This window comes from Theobroma cacao, chromosome 9 (genome assembly GCF_000208745.1).
Source record: "Theobroma cacao cultivar B97-61/B2 chromosome 9, Criollo_cocoa_genome_V2, whole genome shotgun sequence".
In the NCBI taxonomy this organism is placed as follows: Eukaryota; Viridiplantae; Streptophyta; class Magnoliopsida; order Malvales; family Malvaceae; genus Theobroma; species Theobroma cacao.
The window spans coordinates 23,285,792-23,303,816 of record NC_030858.1 but is presented as its reverse complement, the minus strand read 5'-3'; the positions used below and the strand labels follow the sequence as shown (position 1 = coordinate 23,303,816).

The 18,025-nt window shown below is 32.0% G+C and overlaps 1 protein-coding gene across 1 annotated transcript; it reads right to left on the bottom strand.

The window, feature by feature from the left end:
• On the bottom strand, positions 169-11,452 carry LOC18589590 (probable acyl-activating enzyme 18, peroxisomal). Its single transcript, XM_018127536.1, has 14 exons — positions 11,001-11,452; positions 6,385-6,514; positions 5,989-6,248; positions 5,168-5,369; positions 4,423-4,463; positions 3,743-3,871; positions 3,441-3,514; positions 3,128-3,348; positions 2,401-2,495; positions 2,094-2,310; positions 1,745-1,870; positions 1,197-1,295; positions 810-1,016; positions 169-564 (listed from the first exon to the last, which is right to left on the bottom strand). Exons 1-14 carry the CDS (start codon positions 11,273-11,275, stop codon positions 451-453), a joined length of 2,190 nt encoding a protein of 729 aa, XP_017983025.1. The 5' UTR covers positions 11,276-11,452; the 3' UTR covers positions 169-450.

The window sequence follows — 18,025 nt, the reverse complement described above, 5'->3', positions numbered from 1 at the left end:
CAATACTAACATCAATAGGATTAATGATTTTGCATGAAGGTGTAACCACTCAATGAAAATTACCGTTAATGTTACATCAACATAATCAAAAATTTTGTTTGAAAGGTGTTATGTAATTGTTCAAATATCTATTAGTAAAATTGGGATAAAATAACTTTACCCTAATAATAATTCAAATGTAAACTTTTTATTTTTACTTAGAAAATATAACTTAGTAAACTGAAAAGCAAATTTGCATTGCTCTGAAGTATACGTAGGTGGCTCTTTAACTTTAACAGGTCTAATCCAACATCATCAGAGCCCATAACAATGATAAGTGACAACAGATTGGGAAAACCAATCATTACTAAATTTTCATACTCTACACATCCACATCCATGCACAAAGGGGAGACAAATTTTCTTGCTGGTATCTGGTATATGATGCTGCAAGGCCTTGCTGAAGCTGCCGTTACATTCTACTTCGGACAGACAGTTCATGCTTTATTTGGTCCCTCAAAACTCTCCTAAGTAATTTGTTAGAAGCAGTTCGAGGAAACTCTGGGATTATCTTCACAATTTTCACCTGTGATCAATCAAAAAGCAGTAGAATTTAGTCCCCAACGATAACAAACATGATTGTCTCTCTAGCTTATCTATGAGAACTGAACAGGAAATCAGTTATTCTTTCTCATATAAGTGAAATGACTCTTTAGTTTCGACTTTTGACTCCAAGCATTCAGATTGATTTATACAGTGTTGCTTGCTTAGCTGCCAAAATTTCATGCCTAGAGAATAATGACTAGATATTAAAACATCAAAGAGCGAAACCTTGAACAAGGGGTTGAGGTTGACTTGAATGGCTTTTGAGAATATCATCTTCAGCTTCTCTGGTTGGTGATCATATCCTTTCTTTAGCACCACAAATATTACCAATAGTTCTGGACCACCATCTGGTGGTGCTACACTCACTGCAGCAGTCTCCAAGACGCTTTCGTCAGCCCGGTCACAAACTCGCTCAATTTCAACAGAACTTGTCTGTAGATCAGGGAAGTTTAGGATTTTCATGCTTTCAAAACTATGTAGAAGCCAAATTAAAGTTCGGTCAAATACTTGAAGCTCAGTCAAATATTTTAGGTATGAATGACAACAAAAGTTTAATGATCTTCAAGTTTGCTTAATCATCAATTAAAAATAGGAGGCAGGAGGGTGTACTACCTTAATGCCGCCAAGATTCATCGTGTCATCAGCCCTTCCTTGGACGACAAGATAGCCTCCAACAGTTCTCTTAAGGATATCCCCATGTCTCCTGAGGCGCTGCCAATGCATATATCAAATCATAAGATAGCACTTCCAAACATTTGTTAAGAAAACTTATATAGCAATCGTTGCTTGAATATTTTCTAACTGATCTTAGTCCATACAAGTGATACAGGAATATTATAATTTAAGTCTAACAAGGTTTTAGCGAAAGTGATATCTTCAGGTTGGAAGAATTGATGTCTTTAGAATTTGTTGCCTCATTTTCAAAATAGTAAAGCAGCATAACAAGGAGAATGCAATGTGGGGAAGAGGAACTCTTTTCTTATTGGATAGTTAAAGTTAGGGAGGGGAAATTCAAACTTGGGACCTCCTTCGTAGTGCATTTGACCAACTATTTACCATATAATCTGAAAAATTAACCAGGAGCTATAAAAACACTCTGTAACATACAGCTTTTAGACTGTACCATGCAAATATCATAAGAAAGAAAATTTTGATCATACCATTCCATTATGTATCGGCATTCCCTTAAAGTAAACCTTCTCATGATCAGCATTAAGCAATCTATCAGTTGCTCCCAAATAGAGAGGGAATAAACCGACTTCACCAACACAAGCTTTATCATCCGGCTGTCACAAAGGTCAAACAGGTCAGACATAGACACGCATGCACACGCTCTCACACACTCAGAGACACCTTACTCTTTTAGTATTATCGCAACAAATTTATTCATCTGTCTCCCGCACTGATCATAATAGGATTAGTTTGGGGATATGTAAATCTTGTGAACTAAAAAGTTGAATGGATATTGTTGTAAAAGAAACTGCACCAGCTTCAAGATTAAGTTCTTACATAAGCAACTCCATCTTCATCCAAGATAACTAGGCCAGTTGTCATTGATGCAGTGCTAAATGCTCCAAAAGCTTGTGGCTGCAGTTGACTCCCTTGGATGTAAGATGATGCTAGCTCTGTGCCTCCACAACATTCAATAACTGGCTTGTAGTAAGATTTTGAGGAAAGCCAAAGGTCATCATCAACATTAGAGGCTTCTCCAGTGCTAGCAAAGGATCTGCAGCCATATAAAATTGTTAAGTCCCTCTTGTGAGAATTATTACTGATGCAAAAGTTCGTTTTGGATTAAAAAGGAAACAATGTTCACTTTATCTTTGTCCAGTCTAGGCCTTCCATACACTTGGTATTCTTCCAAGCTTTCACTAAGCTTGGAACTGTGCCCAAAACAGTTACTCCTGCATCCTGAAACAAAATAAATGAAGAATAAAATAAGCTGGAGTTTAGATGGTGTATGATAATGTTCATTAATGCTATACACTGTTTCATACTCACAGCAAGAAGAATAATTTTAATTTGTTAACAGAATGAAGAAACGAATCAAAGATGCATTTCAATTACTTCCGTTTCCTTTTCTTGTAAGAGAAGTCCATAGCACAAAGCCTATCTAACTAAAGCCAAGGGAAGTTCTTGTCATCTTCCCAGAATAAACCAATAAACATCTAAAAAATATTTTTGAACAACTGCTATTGGTATGGGACATTATATTGTCAGAAGCATATTAGTTATTGAGGATTTAGGCCTGCAAACTGTTCTGTTTTATCCAAGGGCATGATATGCTCAAAATCGTTGCCTTCCACTTTGCCTGAGGGTCAAATTTCCCTGGTTGTATGCTAATCAATCAGATTGCCCCAGAAATAAGCCATGCATACTTCCATACTTATTGGCATTTTCCCACACAACTATAGTATGTTATAACTAGTTTACTATACATTGATTATAGGCATTTTCTTTGAAATAACTGGATACTAAAACTGAATTCAAGTCACACCTCACAAGCAGTAAGCATTGGCAAGAATAAATATTGTAGGTTTGACCTGAACAAATTTCCCAAATCCACGGCCCAAAGGAGATCCATGATAGAGAGCAAGGGCTGCACCAGTTAGAAAGCATGAGAACAGTAAAATCGGTCCCATCACCCATCCTAGATTTGTAGGCCAGCAGTAAACATCTCCAACTCCGATGTCAATGTGAGCCCATGCATCAGAAGAACATCGAATAGGGGAAAGTTGAGTCCATGTAATAGCTTTTGGTTCTCCTGGTCAAGATCAATAAATATAATTGAAAATCTTCAAACAAATAAAGGAAACAAACAGGAAAAAGTACAAAAGAAGTGACAAATTTTTCCACCTGTGGTTCCAGACGAGAATAGTATGTTAATTGCAGAATCTATTGGTTGATAAGTTGGAGTGTAATATTTTGGTCTGCCACAGATATAATGTAATTAAATACTTTTACAGCAATGTTAGACAGTTATGTAAAGCTGATCAACTTGAGAAACTGTAAAATTAATATATGGATACTTGTTTAGGTAATGAGAATGATAAAGAGGTACTTATTAGTACAATATTGATATAGTAAACTTCTCAAGCTGTAATTGTAGAAATACCTTGATCTAGTAAACTTCTCTCAAGCTGTAATTGTAGACATACCTTGAATGTTGATTGACACAGGCCAGAAAATCTTTCCATGATAGGTCTTGTTCTCTTAATTGAATGCCTACATCATTCCCACTCACAGGGAGCACGATAGCTTTACATGGAGAAGCCTCTACAACTCGACTGCATGATAAAGACAAACAGTCATGAATAACAACAGAGGTGATAAACATATCAATACTAGTACCCTACAATTTGTATCTTCAAGAAATTCAGAATTAAAATGAAGGCATTAACAGCTAGTTTGGCCTTCCATTTTCATGGTAAAGCACTCTCATTAAGGCCTACAAAGATGCAACTTAAATGAAAACTTGTATCTGGAACATGTAGTTGAATGGAAGGTAGCATTTCTAAGGACGTTTTAAAGCCAGTACATGTTGAGAAAATTGAGAAAGACAACTTTCTTTGGTGGGGTAAATGAAAGGCAAAGCACAAGACAGTAATTCATTCATAACCATAACCTCAAAACCTAGTAATTCTCACATAAATTAGGTACTACAAATNTAGGCATTTCATACCAAAACAAAGAATATGTTGTAAATTTAAAGGAGCCTTTGGCTTTCAGAGGTCGTCTCTAGGAACAACAAACCAATGATTCTCCATCTACCGGTTGTTTGGGAAAGTAAAAGTAGCACATTATTTAGCCTGTGCAACCAAAACTTAATTTGTTTTACCTGTATAAAGGAAACTTTCGACCTCCCCTTAGTATATAATCCTGAATACAAAGTGAAGGTATATCATTTCGAAAATAAAGCAAATAGGAAATTAGGACTAACATTGAGAGTTTTGCAAAAGTCTCAGAGAGCTAATATGTGATATAAATGCCAATTTATCAAGCTTTGATGTTATTCACTACAATCAACGTGTGCAGGAGTGACCAATTGAAAAAGAGTAAGTTTAGAACTATGAATAGGAACAGAAATCAGAATGAACAGAAAAATTACAACTGACTATTTAGTAGACATTGACTATCTACATCTAAGAATAAGAACGAACCATTAGACCGTGTAAGAATTACAGCCAAAAGTAATTTGGAGAATAGCATATATGTAAAAGCCCAGGGATTTAAAAAAAAAAATGGAGTTTTGTTATATGAAGATGACCAATATATTTCAAAGATAGTCTATTGGACAAGATGATAACAAGAAATGATGTTACAGAAAAAATAGAGCAGCTCAGACCACTTTACACACACAATTCTGAGTATCTGAAATCATTTGGGAGAAAGCACAGAAAAGTTTTCTAGCAGATAAATTCTTATTCCCACCATTCATTTGTGTCAACTACCATATTCAGTGAAGCTTTCATCAACATATGCAATCTCGAAGCTAAACATTCTGGATGAGATTTTGTTCATATCCTTCAGCAACTTTATATTTTTCATTAAAAATTAAATAACCTACAGAAGTGGAAGAACACCTGAGTGAAGATAGCCTTCGCCTTAGAGACCCGCAAACGGGTTGCAATTTCCTTTGCAGCAAAACTATCAGCTATTGATACAACAACAAATCCAGCTAAAACTATTGCCAGGTATATAATAACTGCATTGACCGTCATTGGCATATCAATTGCGATTGCATCACCTTTTTGGAAAGTTGCATCTAGTGCATTTGCCACTAACCTGTAAAATGAAAATCAGAATGAAGATGGTATAACAGGAACAAAGAAAATAACATCATAAGATGAAATAAGGGATGTAATGTTTGGAGTTGCAAATAATCCAAAAACTACGCTGTAGGCATGCAGTACTACTCCTCATGCCCTCCATTTACGTTAAGGCTTCCTCTATACCTTAATGTGTAATCACCATGGTTTTGCAAATTTAGAAAGATTTAAATACAAAAAGGAGGCCAACATTTTTGAAATACCACCAATTTGGACACAGGGGACCACTGAATTACTATGTCCTCGTGAGAGAACATGCTAATCACTAATTAATTAACTGGAAACTTCTAAATCATCATTAAAAAATTTCACTGGTAATTAAGATGGCATTTCCTGTTTTGATGATACCCACGCATAATTGTCCATAACTTCATTATTGTCATTTATTTTTCTTTTCTTTAAAAGAACCAAATTATATGAAATTAAGAAATAACACTGAAAAATCAGTAATAACTTCTCACTGGCATTTGATTTCAGACATTTTAGCTCCATTTGTATCTATGACATACTCAAACACAAAATGAAATGTAGGTCTTAAGAACCAGGTACAGCAGGTCAAGTAAATGATAGCATACATTACTTGTTCTCGTAATTCTTTAAGTGTCATACGGTTCACATCAGAATCATCATTGCCTTCATCTCTCCATACAACTGCAAAACTATCATCCTCTTTTCTGGGATGACTTGAGGGTAATAAGCAACATTCAGCAATATTCAAAACTGAACCAGGAAGCCAAGTTCCCCCAGGTCTTGATCCGTCAGCGGTATCCAGAATGCATTTAGGAGATTCATGAAATATAACTGAAAGCTCTTTTAGAATAATTGACCAATAAACCTGATAATTATTCAAAAAAAAGAAAAAAGCTAGTCTTAGAAGACAAGATAAAATTTAGTAAAACTTCTTAATGCAGCATTGAGCGCTGTATTTGCCTGAAAAAGGTGCAAGGGGAAAAACATTAGTTGCTTATTACCTCAGGATGTTGGACAGTGAAATCCCGAAAGAGGTTAAAACTTGCAATGGGATCCTTGTATGAAGTCCCTAAAAGCTTTGGACCATGAATTTCCATTGTTCGTCCCAGGTTCGTAAGTTTAGACTCATATCTGGGCACTCAGAAAAGAATGTTTGACTCAGGAAAATGACAAAGTTTGACTGCCTGTCATAATTCTTGCAAACTTAGCCAAACAGAAGTACTGAATCATATGCGGGCTCGATCCCTTAAAAACAGATTCAAGCCACTTTGTGCATGGAATTCACATATAGTAAGATTCCCTACAGTTATCCATTATGAAATTGCTGGAATATTGTTGCTAATTCCAAAATTCTATGTTCAAATGAAACTTTTCTCAAGCTTGCTAACCCTTTGGTGAGATTAATTAAAAATTTCTTCTAACTTCAAAGAATATTCAAAAAATTAGTTACTATGCTCTCGAAAAGGCTCCATCATATCAACTAATTCTACAATTCTACTGACACATATATGAAGACACAATGGTAAGGCCTCCAATGGTCAAGTTACTGCTGGGGGGAAGGGCGAAGGAAGAGATATAAAAGTGAATGGAATAAGTGACCTGATGAGAGGAACGTTCACATAAAGGGTAAGGCTGACCTTGCATAAGGTAATTGCATGACCTAACCTGATGTGCTCCCTGCTTTATGCATGTGTCTACAATGTGTTGTATTAGGTCAAACAATTGTATGGTGTTTGATATGGACAGAAAAGAAACTGAACATAAAAATTAGGATAAAAGTCATTCTTTCTATAATGAGGGGGAGTACATGACCCTTAAAGAGTCACATGTTTCTCTCTTTTGGTGTTTCATTCAAACATTTAAGCTTCCACTCCCCCTTCAGCTATAAGCTTCTTCGCTCCTTTTGACTTATTCCAAATAGGAGGGATTGTCCATGAGAGAAGTACTAAATCAGAGTAATTTTTTTTACTCATTTAAACCTTTTTCTAAATTCCTATACATGCAACGGTTTAGATGTCTAGTGTTTTTATTAGGGTTGCTCTCTTGGATCTTTATATATATTGCTACTACTATGTGCCCTTGGGTTTAGTTTGGGACACCTTTTGATTGCTTTTGGAGGAGTGTTGCTTATATAGGAAGGGATTTAATTGCTTAGGAATTTGTATGACTTATAAAGCAAGTAATTCCCACATTAAATGCAAAGGTGTGTCTTATAGAGGAAGATGTTTATCCATTGAATGCAAATAATGTGGCTTATAGAGGAAGGGATTCCCACATTGAATGCAAAGGACATGTCTTACAAAAGAAAGGATTTGCACATTGAAAAGCAAAGGACTCATACGGTTGCCTTTGAATTTCATGGCCATGGCCAATTGCCTTATGTGGTTTTCTTTATAAGGGCTTCTATATGCTCGTTGAGTTATGCTTATTGGAGAGTTTATGTGTCATGCTTTTACATACCTTGATGCCTACTGCTTTCTGGTATCTTTTCTTTTCTTGGTTATTTTGTTAGTTTCTTCATGCTCTCTTATCTGTAATGTTTGTTTAGCTTAAAGCCTTGAATCATTGTTTCAAACGCAAAGCCCAACACCTGGATATATTTTTCTCCAATGTTCAATGTTAAGAAAAAAACGATTTTTTTTTTTGTCTTTACTAGGCTACAATTAATTTCTGTTCCTTCTCCTGATGTAAAAACACATATTTTGTAAAATATATGCCATAAAAAAAAACCCTATAAAACCAAAATTACATCTGCCATATGTATCCTTTAGGCTTCACTCATATGATGTTTTTTGTTTTATGGCTCAATGGTTTTACAAAGATATGGCAGATATCTTTGAATAATACCAAGATTAAGAAGGCCTTGTATCCATGGTATCTGTTATCAAAGTCATCAATTAGATGAACTTTTCAGATAGAACCTTCATTTCTGTTTTCCCAAGTTCATGATTTAGATAATAAAAGAGAACAAGTGTAATAATATTCTTTTAATGAGAACAGAATTGAAAAGGAACCTGTCAAAGATTTGCTATTTAATTTTACTAGAGCTTAATGGACATGTAACTCTTGTCTCAATTTAGTGATATTCTGGATTGAATTTTGGTTTTAATTTTTTTTGCCAATTCCATGATTCATATAGAGAAAAGTGTGAGAACATTTCCATGATTGAAAAGTATTTATCAAGTTCAATCTGTTTTAAAAATAAATTCTGCTAAGGTGAAACATTTCTTTTTATTATAACGTAATGGACATATATCTCTTTAGTCTTAAATTAAATGATCTTTTTGCACTTAAGTTTTGTTTTTGTTTTGTGCTTATTTTCATGGTTCATATAGAGAGAAGTTGACAGGATTCATTGATTCAAAAATGAATTGTCAAATTGCTTTGAATATGTGCATCATTGAATGAAAATTTCCTTTTAAACATTAATAATTTCCACTCACTCTAACTTCATTATTGATAAGATTATTCTTTTGAGAATTTGTAGTCTGATGGACTTCTTTGAACAGGAATGCGATTGAAAAGGTATTGTAATATACTGTACCATATTTATTTTCTCAATTTCATTCAAAAGGCCCTCTTGGACTTAACTTTAATTATTTTTTTTCTCATTTCGAATTTATGATTGATATAAATAGTTTGTTGGATTCTCTGCTATGGAAACATAAGCAAGAAGGGTTTTTTCAATCATTCATGGAAACAGAAATTCATTTGATATTAACTTTGTAAAATTCATAGAGAAGGGGAGTCAGCCTTTAGAGGAACTAGAGGATTTCTTAAAAGGGTAAGCTAAATTGGAAGCCAATTGCCATGGATAAGCCTCTAGAGGAGTGTAAGAACAAATAATTATCCAAGGCTTTAAGTTAGACAAAATTAGAGCTAACAGAGCCTGAAGAAAGTGGCAAATAACAAAAAAGAAAGAATAGAGATTAGAAAGTAGTAGATATGAAAGCATGAAAGAGCATACAAAATAAACTCATCAATAAGCGAAATAAGCAAAAGTCATTGAGCATGGAAAAGCAAGTTACATAAAGCTCTTATAAAGAAAATCACACAAGGCAACTCGTCATGAAATTTAAAGGGAATCCTAAAGTGACTCATTGGCATTCAATGTGCAAATCACTTATTCTATAAGCCCTAATCATTCCCAAGCAATCAAAAGGGTACCCTTGAATCTTTTGTATTTAATGTGATAAACCTTTCCTTTATAAGCCATACTCCTCGTCAATTAATAAAATCCCTTCCTCTAAAAACCATACTCCTCCACAAGCAATCAAAAATGTGTTCCAAGTTAACCTTAACAACACATAGTAGCCGTGTATATATGAGGATCCAACAAATCCAACTCAAGAAATGTACTCCCAATCTCAACTATTGCTTGCATAAGAATTTAAGAAAAGTAAAAATAAATCAAACAAAACTTAAACCAATTTAATACTATCATTTTTTTAATATAAAAGTAATAAAAAAATTAATTTTTACATTCAAAAAATATTGCAAAAATATTAAAAATAAAAAAACATTTAGATCTAATATTTAATATATCACGATTGAGTTTTCGTTGTTGACTTTTTGTATATTATATTTTGTCAGTCTTGTAATTTTTAATTTTTAAAGTAGTAAATAGTTGGATCAAATGTATAATTATTTTAATTTAATTGTAAATTACGAAAAAAAATTTTAAAAAAATTACAATCAAGGAAAGAAAAAGCTAAAAAAAGTGGAACAATAGAAAATTGTGTTAAAAATATATGTTATAGATGATATAGATGTTTTTACGTCTCTATTCTTTTTCCCCTTTTTTCTCTTTCTTTTATATTCTCATGGTTATTTAGAATTAATCAATATTGCTCAAATAATCCATAGTACCTTCCCAACACTCTTGGTAGGATCCAAAATTATTTCATTTAGGAATTTTTAAGAAATTCCTCACTTACAACTTTCCAAAAAATGTTCCAATTTTTGAGGTTTTCTAGATTACATTCTCATTATTGAGTTTATTCAACTACATTTTCATTTAATAAATTAAGAAATTTTATTAATAAAAAATTTAAACATAATACCAAAACAAATAAATAAGCAAAAGACAAAAATGGACTAGAAACCATTCTCATGAACAAGAAAAAGCCTATTGGACTGGACCCAAGTTAGCAGGGCCAAGACAGATCCGGGTTGGGCCACAGGACCCATCCAAACCCAGCCACGATCGGCCTTGCACGCCGCGGGTTGCTTGCAATCTTATAAAATAAAGCAACCAAGCGGACCCTCAACCACCGAAGGGGTCTGACATCCTAACCTTGGCAGCAACCAAAAGCTAACCCGCCATGGAGGCTACAGCTACCCCAGAAGTAGAGGGTGAAACCAAAAAGGAAAAATATTTAAATATGAAATGAATTTCCTATTTGAGATTTAAATCTTACAATTAATATAGACATAGTTTCATTTCTATACATTTTGCATTATTTTGTTTTGTTTTGATTTATTTGAATTTAATTTTATAAAGTATACATCACATAGGAACCTGTACAAACAAGCGGAAGTTGGTACTGAATATAGATATAAATGCAGGTGATAATAGAAGGAAGGTAAAGGAAGATAAAAGAAGAGGAGACATTACACAGAAGGGAACCAGTAAAGAGGGGGGCCGTCAACGGAGGCATCCCAGCGAGCATAGACGCTGTAGTAGACAAGTTGGTGCAGCGAATGCTGGTGCCACGGCTTCAGCACTCTCCTACGCACCACCTCCCTCCACACCTCTCTTGCATCGCCTCCTGCTTTCGCTATTGCTTCTGTTACAACTCCATGGATCTCTTTCGCCTCCTCTTTGCTTAATCCGCCTGCCTTGCACAGATCTTCTACGCCCACCTGAGCAATGCTCTTGTTTCCCATCATTTCGCCCACCACTCAATCTCTCTGTTACTCTCTCAAATTTGGCGTAGCGCGGGTTAATTTTTCTACTAAATAGAAACTGAGTGTGTAGAGTAGCTGATTGAGGTAGGTGAGGAAAGTAGGTAGGCACATCGGAGAAAGGAAGTTGAGCGGATTTTCTATGCATTTTGCACCCATTCTTTATACTAATATTATTAAATTATACAATTATTTAACGCTGAACTTTCTCATTCCTCTTCCTATTGTCACAATTCTCCTTGAATTGGGTTTGAGTGAAAAAATTTTAAAATCATATAAATATAAGTGTGAGTATCCATTTTATTATAATTTAAGATCTTTTTTTATTTAGTCAAGCAACAAAGACAACCCAAATAACCCAATAGATATAGAAATGTAATTTGATCTGAATTTTTATATTTAATTAAATATATTTAGATTTAAATTAGATTAAGTTAAAATTTAAATTTAATTCATCCAAATCAAATTTCTTAACATTATTTTTGTTTTGTAACTTCTATTTAGATAAGGGTTATTAATATATAAATAGATCTCTTACTTTATTTATAAATAAATACTCTTGAATAAGATCTTATCACTTTATTAATACTTTTCTCTTATAGATAAATTTTATCATCATCTTTACGTCAAAGTCTCATTTTTTTCAAGTTTCAAAAGGAGTTAAATAGTTGGTCTTTGATTTTTTTTTTTAACAAATCAGATACATGACTTGATATTTTTTTAGTATTTTCATTCCTTGATAATCAGCCTTCATGTAAATTTTGCTATCATATAGTATTTATCATATTTTTATCTCTTGATTTATTAAATCAGATTGAGCATGAAAATATATATAATTATATATGATATCTTTGTTCTAGTTTTGAAATATGATTTTCTCAATATATAATTTTTTTTGTTGAATTTCGACTAAAATTTTGCTCAACATATGTAAAATCCATTTTTGATGCTATGAGATTTTGCATAAAATATTTTTGAATTAAACATATGAAATTGACTTTGTATGATATCTAACTTTGTGTGATACCTATTTTTGTAATAAGTGAAAAATATAACACTTGGGCTAATCCAAAATATATTTTGTTTTAGATTTCATGTCTTTTTTGTGGTTGAGCGAAATAATGAGTTACTGATTAAAAATCATGAATTTCGTCTATTCTCTGAAGTGAATGCGACATAATTTAATAATTATAATAATAGATGTGAAAAAGATCGCCACAATAATTGCAATCATGGTGATTACACTATTTTAAGAATACATTTAACCACAAGAAGTAAATGGATACTTTTATCTACCAAAAATAGATGAGTAGTGAAGAGATATAAGAAAAAGATAAAAATGGATAGAATAAAAGAAATATAGAAAATTTCTGTCATCAATGTGACATGACAGGTTATTGGTCGCATACTTTTCGTATGTTGAAACATTTGAACTTTATCAAGAATTACTGAAAGCTAAAAAAAAAATATTGAAACAAATTTTGTTAAATATGATTTTAACTATGGCCAAATTGATATAATACATATAGATGTTGTTGTTTTTCTGATCCACTCTAAAAGAGGAATTGATTATGTGATTGGTGATTAAAATATAAAAGAATGAAATTTTTTTATATAATTTGTTAGTATGTTTTAGTATAATTTTCTTATGAAAAATAAAATATTTTTATATTTTCTCATTATATTTCAATGATATGTTTTTATTATGTTTTCTAATGAAAAATTATATATATATATATATATATATATATATATATATATATNAATAATATATATATATATATATATATATATATATATATATTATGTTATCTTATGCTAACTTGCAAGTTTTTTACCATATATGTATCTATTTTATTGAAGAACAATATAAATATTCATCTAAATTATACTATACAAATATTAGAATTACTGAAATTCATGCTATAGTAAAGCAGAAGCTTATTAATGATTTTAATGTTTGACATGACTAGTTGGACCATCCGGATCATAATGATGCAAAAAAAATTGAAAATTCATATGGCCATCTATTGAAAAACTAGAAGATTTTTCAATTTGAAAAATTCTAATATGTTGTTTGCTCTCAAGGTAAATTAATTATAAGACCATCACCAGCTATACTTAGTACTGAATGTCTTATATTTTTTAAACGTATTCAAGGTGATATAAACGAACCCACTGTTTAGATATTTTATTAATTTAGTCAATCATCGACTAGATGGCCACATTTGTGCTTATTATTAACTTGCAATTTGGCATTTGTAAGGTTAGTCGCTCAAATCATTCGTTTGCAAACACATTTTTCTAATTATGCAATCAATACTATTTATCTTGACAATGCTAGTGAATTTATATTCTAAGCCTTTAATGAATATTGTATATTAGTTGGAATAACTATTAAATAGCTTGTTGCTCATTTTTATATACAAAACGGTTCAATACTTCCAACTAATTGGAAAGCCATTGCTTATGAAAACTGAACTCCCCATTTTTGTTTAGGGACATGCCATTTTTGCATGTAGTGGTACTTGTATGCATCATGCCAACGAGCTATCATAAACTCTCCTTTATACAATTGGTTTATAGTTAGAAACTAAATATTTCACATATAAGAATTTTTGGATGTACGGTATATGTCCCAATTGCTCCACCACAACGAATAAAGATGGGTTCTCAAAGGAGGTTAGGAATATATGTTAGACATAAATCTTCATCCATAATTAAATCTCTAGAATCATTAATAGGAGATTTTTTCATGGCAATGTTTGCCAATTATCATTTTGATTAAACAAATTTTTTAACATTAGAGGGACAAATAAGTAGCTAGAAAAAAAATTCTTGGAATGCATTATCACTATTTAGTTTTGATCCTCACACAAATCAATATCAACTTAAAATTTAAAAAAATAATTCATTTACAAAATATAACGAATTAATTATCAGACGTATTTATTGATTTAAAGAGAATAACTAAATCTCATATACTAGTTGCAAATGCTCCTACTAGAATTGATGGCCTTATAAGACAAGGCACGCTGGAAACGTGGGAAACCAATCAGTTCTAAAAATAAAATCCTCGAAATGAAAAATTAGTAAATATATAAGGTCAAAAAGAGGAAAAAAAAACCCCAAAAGAGATCCCTAACAAAATCGATAAAATTTCAAAAAAAATTCAAGTACCTAAAATCATGGAAAATGAAGAGATCTAAAAAAATTACGTCATAATGGGAAAAAATGGAACTATAATGAAATAAATTTCGACAATATTTTTGAATATAATGTAACGCTGAATATTATGAAAAAAAAAATGAGGATCTCGAACCTATATCTATTAAAGAATGTAGACACAGAAATGATTATCTAATGTGGAAAGACACAACTGAGGCTGAATTGAATTCACTTACAAAACATGATATTTTTGAACCTGTAGTCCATACAACAAATTGAGTAAAACCAATGGGATCTCAATGGGTATTTGTGTGAAAACAAAATGCGAAAAATGAGATTGTGAGATATAAAATATGGCTTGTTGCACAAGGTTTTACCCAAAAACCTAGTATTGATTATGAAGAGACATATTCTCTTGTGGTGGATGCAATTACATTTCTATTTTTAATTAGTCTAGCAATACATGAGAAGATTAAAATGTATTTAATGAATGTAGCTACAATCTATTTATATGGCTCACTTGATATCGATATTTATATGAAAATTCTTTAAAAAAAGTAAGTTCCATATAGCACACAATTCTCGAAAAATTCTTTCAATCAAATTAAATAAATATTTATATGGATTAAAAGCAATCTGAACACATGTGGTATAACTTTAGTGAATATTTGTTGAAATACGGTTATAAAATGATCCTATATGCCTACGTGTTTTTATCAAAAGATTTGGATCTGAATTTGTTAAACCTGAATATTATTGAAATCCTTGACGAGTTATCAAAAGTCATGGGTCACTTAAAGACTTAGAAAAACAAAGTTTTGTTTGAGTCTTTAGATTGAGTACTTGACAAATAGAAATTTTGTCCATCAATTAAATTATATAGTAAAAGTGCCAAAACAATTCTATATAAAGTACATCCATTGAATTCACTAATAGTTTTAAGGTCACTAGATGTGAAAAACGATCGTTTCCAACCTCATGAGGACGATGAATAACTTCTTGGTTTTGAGGTACCATATCTTAGTGCAATCAAAGCACTAATGTGTCTTGCTAGCAATAAATGACCTGATATATCATTTGTTATAAATTTATTAACAAGATATAGTTTTTTTTCTAACTCGAAGACATTGAAATGAAATTAAACATATACTTTGAACTTTGAGGAACAATGAATATGGGCTTTTATTACTCAAATGTGTTCAAAATCAAATTTAATTGGTTATGCAGATGCATGATATTGATTTGATCTACACAGCACTCGATTTTAGATAGGTTACTTATTCACATAAGGAGGTACAACTATTCCATGGCATTCTATAAAACAAGCTATAGTCATTACTTCTTTTAACCATGTAGAAATTTTAGCAATTCATGAGGTAATAATCGTGAATGTGTCTGGTTAAGATTTATATCTTAACGTATTCGAGAAACGTGTGGCTTATCAACCAAGAAGGAAATTCCAACAATATTATATGAGGATAATGCCACTTGCATAGCTTAGTTAAAGGAAAGATACATTAAAAGCGATAGAATAAAACATAATTTGCCAAAATTCTTCTCCGCCCATGATCTCTTAAAAAAAAGTGATAGTAGTGTTCAACAAATTCGTTCAAGTGACAATCTAGTAGATATATTCACCAAAGTCCTTCTTGCTACAACATTTGAAAAGTTGATACAAAAGATTAGAATGCATCATTTTAAAGATCTTAAATAATACAATCATTAAGGAAGTGAAATACATACTTCACTTTTTTTCTTCATCAAGGTTTTTCCCATTGGGTTTTTCTTGGTAAGGTTTTTAATGAGGCATTATTTCAAAAATGTAATCTTCAAAAGAATTATGTACACTTATTCATTCACTCAGATTTTTTTTCAAAAGGTTTTTTCCTATTAAAGTTTTAACAAGGCATATTATTAATACAATGAATATTCAAGGGGAGTGTTATGAATATATATATATTAATGTCCATTATGTCACGGTCCCAGAGTTCAAACTAAGTCAGGTAGCCAAGACAGGCCAAATAGCCCAATAGGCCAGCATAGGAGTATAATTTGATTTGAATTCTTATATTTGATTATTTATATCTAGATTTGGATTACATTGGGGTAAATTTTGAATTTAATCCATCCAAATCAAATCTCTTAGCATTATCTTTATTTTGTAAATTCTATCTATATAGGGATATATAATTAGCTTATAAATAAGTCTCTTACTTCATTTGTAAATATATACTCTTGAATACGATGATTGCTATATATCTATTAAATATAAGATGAAAACTAATAAACTTCCAATTAATCAATTTGTTATAATTGAAAAGATTGTTGATAACTTTAAATTTTATAAAATGGATATGTATGAATTTATCATTATGTTCTTGAATATTGATAAATTACTATCATCATAGATAAACATCAAGAGTGTTGGCTCCATTAGTTTTTGATGATAATAAAACATTCTCATTTATTTGTGTCTAATACCTTTACTTGAGTGTGTAGGAAATTAATATATGAAATTAATTTATTAACTCTTCAAAGAGTATTTTTGAAAGAAAAATAGGAATAAAAGTAACAAGATGTAACTGAATAACAAGGAGGAAGCTTATTGGTGAAACAAGGAAGAATGTTGGTTGATCAAAGTTTCAAATTGGAGAAATGGCAGGCTAAAGAGATTGAGAAACAGAATCAACTTAGTCAACTAAGTGCTCTCTACCAATATTTGCAAACCAGAAACAAAATCAACTTAGTAGACCAAGTCAGTCGACTAAGAGCTCTCTGTCTACGATTTGAACCAGAGCACTACAAGACAGATTAACGGCTAGAACTCATCCTCAACTGTTTTCAACGAATATAAATTGCCAAACTGCCATCAAACTTGCATCTCCAAGTATAAAAGGGTCTTCCAACAATTAGAAACAAGTTTTAAGAAGCCTTGAATGAGATTTGAGCTACAGAAAGTAGAAAAACCAAAAAAGCTTCACTGAACTTGTCTGCACTTAAACGTCTACTCTTTGCATTTGTATTTAGCACTCAATCCTGTACCAATCAGATCAACCAGTGATCATAGGTACCTTATTTTACTACTTCTCTTGTATTCTTAGAGTGAGGAAGTCACTTTAAAGGGTTGTTCAAGCTTGGGATAGCTTGATTGTTGTAGATTGTGGTTGAGCCTTGGAAAACCACATTGGGTTTTAGTTGAGCCCGTGAAAAACTAGTGGTAAAGGTTGTGGCTGAGCTTGGTAAAAGCCATTGTAAAGCTTGATGAAAGCTTGTGAATTTCACTAGTCCATAGTGGATTTGTGAGAAAATCCTTGGTTGGATAATCAAGGTAGTGGATGTAGGTCTTGAATCGAACCACTCTAAGTTGCTATACATTTTATACTCTACTTTGGTTTTCTTAAGTTTTGAAAATTAGTTTCCAATATTGTTAAGAGCTAAATTGTGCTATTCACCCCCCTCTAGCACATATTATAGGGACCATCAAAAAGAACCTTAAAATATATATAAATAAAGATTTGTTTATGCTTGCAAGTCATCTTCAAATTGAAGAGCAATAGTGTCACGACC

Bases quoted from the DNA above. Each gene is read 5' to 3' on its own strand.
- LOC18589590 (XM_018127536.1), bottom strand. From the start codon at position 11,275: ATGATGGGAAACAAGAGCATTGCTCAGGTGGGCGTAGAAGATCTGTGC. The intron at 6,515-11,000 runs GTAATGTCTCCT...CTGAGTGCCCAG, and splicing joins CTTTACTGGTTCCCTTCTGT to ATATGAGTCTAAACTTACGA. The intron at 3,872-4,422 runs GTAAAACAAATT...TTTATCATGCAG, and splicing joins CGAAAGTTTCCTTTATACAG to TCGAGTTGTAGAGGCTTCTC.